This window comes from Chelonoidis abingdonii, chromosome 14 (assembly GCF_003597395.2).
Source record: "Chelonoidis abingdonii isolate Lonesome George chromosome 14, CheloAbing_2.0, whole genome shotgun sequence".
NCBI classification, from domain to species: domain Eukaryota; kingdom Metazoa; phylum Chordata; order Testudines; family Testudinidae; genus Chelonoidis; species Chelonoidis abingdonii.
Window position 1 is genome coordinate 36,717,439 of NC_133782.1, and position 1,667 is coordinate 36,719,105.

At 56.7% G+C, this 1,667-nt stretch overlaps 1 gene segment (V, D, J or C); it reads left to right on the top strand.

Annotated features, from left to right (window-relative positions):
* The first annotated feature begins 225 nt into the window (after nucleotides 1-225).
* On the top strand, nucleotides 226-1,029 carry LOC116828717 (Ig heavy chain V region 3-like). The segment is given in 2 exon segments: nucleotides 226-349; nucleotides 443-1,029. Coding segments are annotated over 2 exon segments (501 nt in total).
* The last annotated feature ends 638 nt before the right edge of the window (nucleotides 1,030-1,667 follow it).

Here is a 1,667-nt window from a genome sequence, read left to right on the forward strand (position 1 = left end):
TCCTCCCAGGGGTCCGAAAGTGTCAGGAGGAGCCCAGCGCCCTGTGCCCAGCGCTGCACAGACACACAGGACGGGACAGTCTGACTCCTGCACCCGGAGCCCTAGGGCGAGTCACTCAGATCACTGGCAGCAGGAGTGTGTGTCTCTTATAAAGCCGGGACATGCAAATGAGGGAGACTCTTTCCTGTTTAAATCTCTGCCTCTCCCTGCCCAGGCTGCACCCGGAGACACAATCCACAGCCCCTGGGTCTGTGCAGTGACCAGCCAGTCCCCTGAGAACTTTCCCCTCCAGCACCAGGGAAAATGGGATTTTTGCTCCTTGTAATTTTCGCTCTAGCAGCTTTGGAAGGTATTTTCCTCCTCTGAGTAACTGGCAGAGTTAGAAGAATATTGTGTTACCGCAGTTTTTATACCGATATTAATGGCCTGTCTTTATTCCCAGGTGTCCGGTCCCAGGTGCAGCTGGTGGAGTCCGGAGGGGATGTGAAAAAGCCCGGAGACTCTCTCCGCCTCTCCTGCAAAGCCTCCGGCTTCGCCTCCGGCTACACCTTCGGTGACTACGGCATGAGCTGGGTCCGACAGGCTCCTGGCAAGGGGCTAGAATGGGTCGCTTCTATAAGCTACGATGGGAGTAGTACAAGTTACCTTGATTCAGTGAAAGGCCGATTCACCATCTCCAGGGATGATTCCAAGAGTGAGCTGTATCTGCAAATGACCGGCCTGAAGCCCGAGGACACCGCCCGCTATTACTGTGCAACAGACACAGTGACACGAAACCGGTTTGTGATCCTACAAAAACCCAGGCTGCGGAATCGCCCTTCTCCCGGCAGCCGCGCGGGGGCAGCAGTGACACACACACCGCTCCGGGCTCACACAGGAGACCCGGCACCCGGGTGAATGTAACACAAACCTCCCGGCAGTTTTAACCCTTCCGTTCCCGGGCAATGTGTCTCCCCTTCCTGCCCAGAGCTCCGCTGGGTGCAGAGATCCCCTCGCTTCACCTGTGAACCCCAATCCGGAGTGAGTCCTGTTCTGAGTCGCTCTCCCGTCGCAGACGTGACAGGTTGGCTCCCCCGGTGCCCGTCTCGGTGTCAGACTCACAGGACAGCGTCTGTCAGTGCAAAGGGAACAAGCGCATTGGGGTTCGCATTAGACCCAGCGGATAGAGCGAATTGCTCCTGGGGCCAAATCCTCCGCTGGTGTAAAGTCACCGCAGCTGCTTTCACTAGACAGAGTTACTCCGGATTTACACCAGAGAGGCTCTGGCCCTTTCAGCAAACTGGAATGTTTAGCGGATTAATGCAGCGGAAGGTGATTAGTTCATTATAACCGATGTGAGGCCCCTCATCTTGTTGTCTCCACCCTTCACACGGTTATCACCTTTATTCTCACAGCACCGCCGGGAGGCCGGAACTATCCCAGCCCCTAGTTCAGAGAGGGGAGACTGAGGCACGGAGAGATGGAGGCTGGATATGGAAATGGGCCATTCAGAGGCCGGGCGGGGCTGTGGGCAGAGATCACCCAGCAGCTGAACAAACCCCGCTCCGCCGAATCTGGGAATGTGGCACCGCAGGGACTTTCCAAAGTGGCTCGTGGACTGTTTTCACCCAAGTAACATTGGGAAATCACCGCCCAGACTCTCCGCTTGTGTCAGGGGGTGGAGCTGA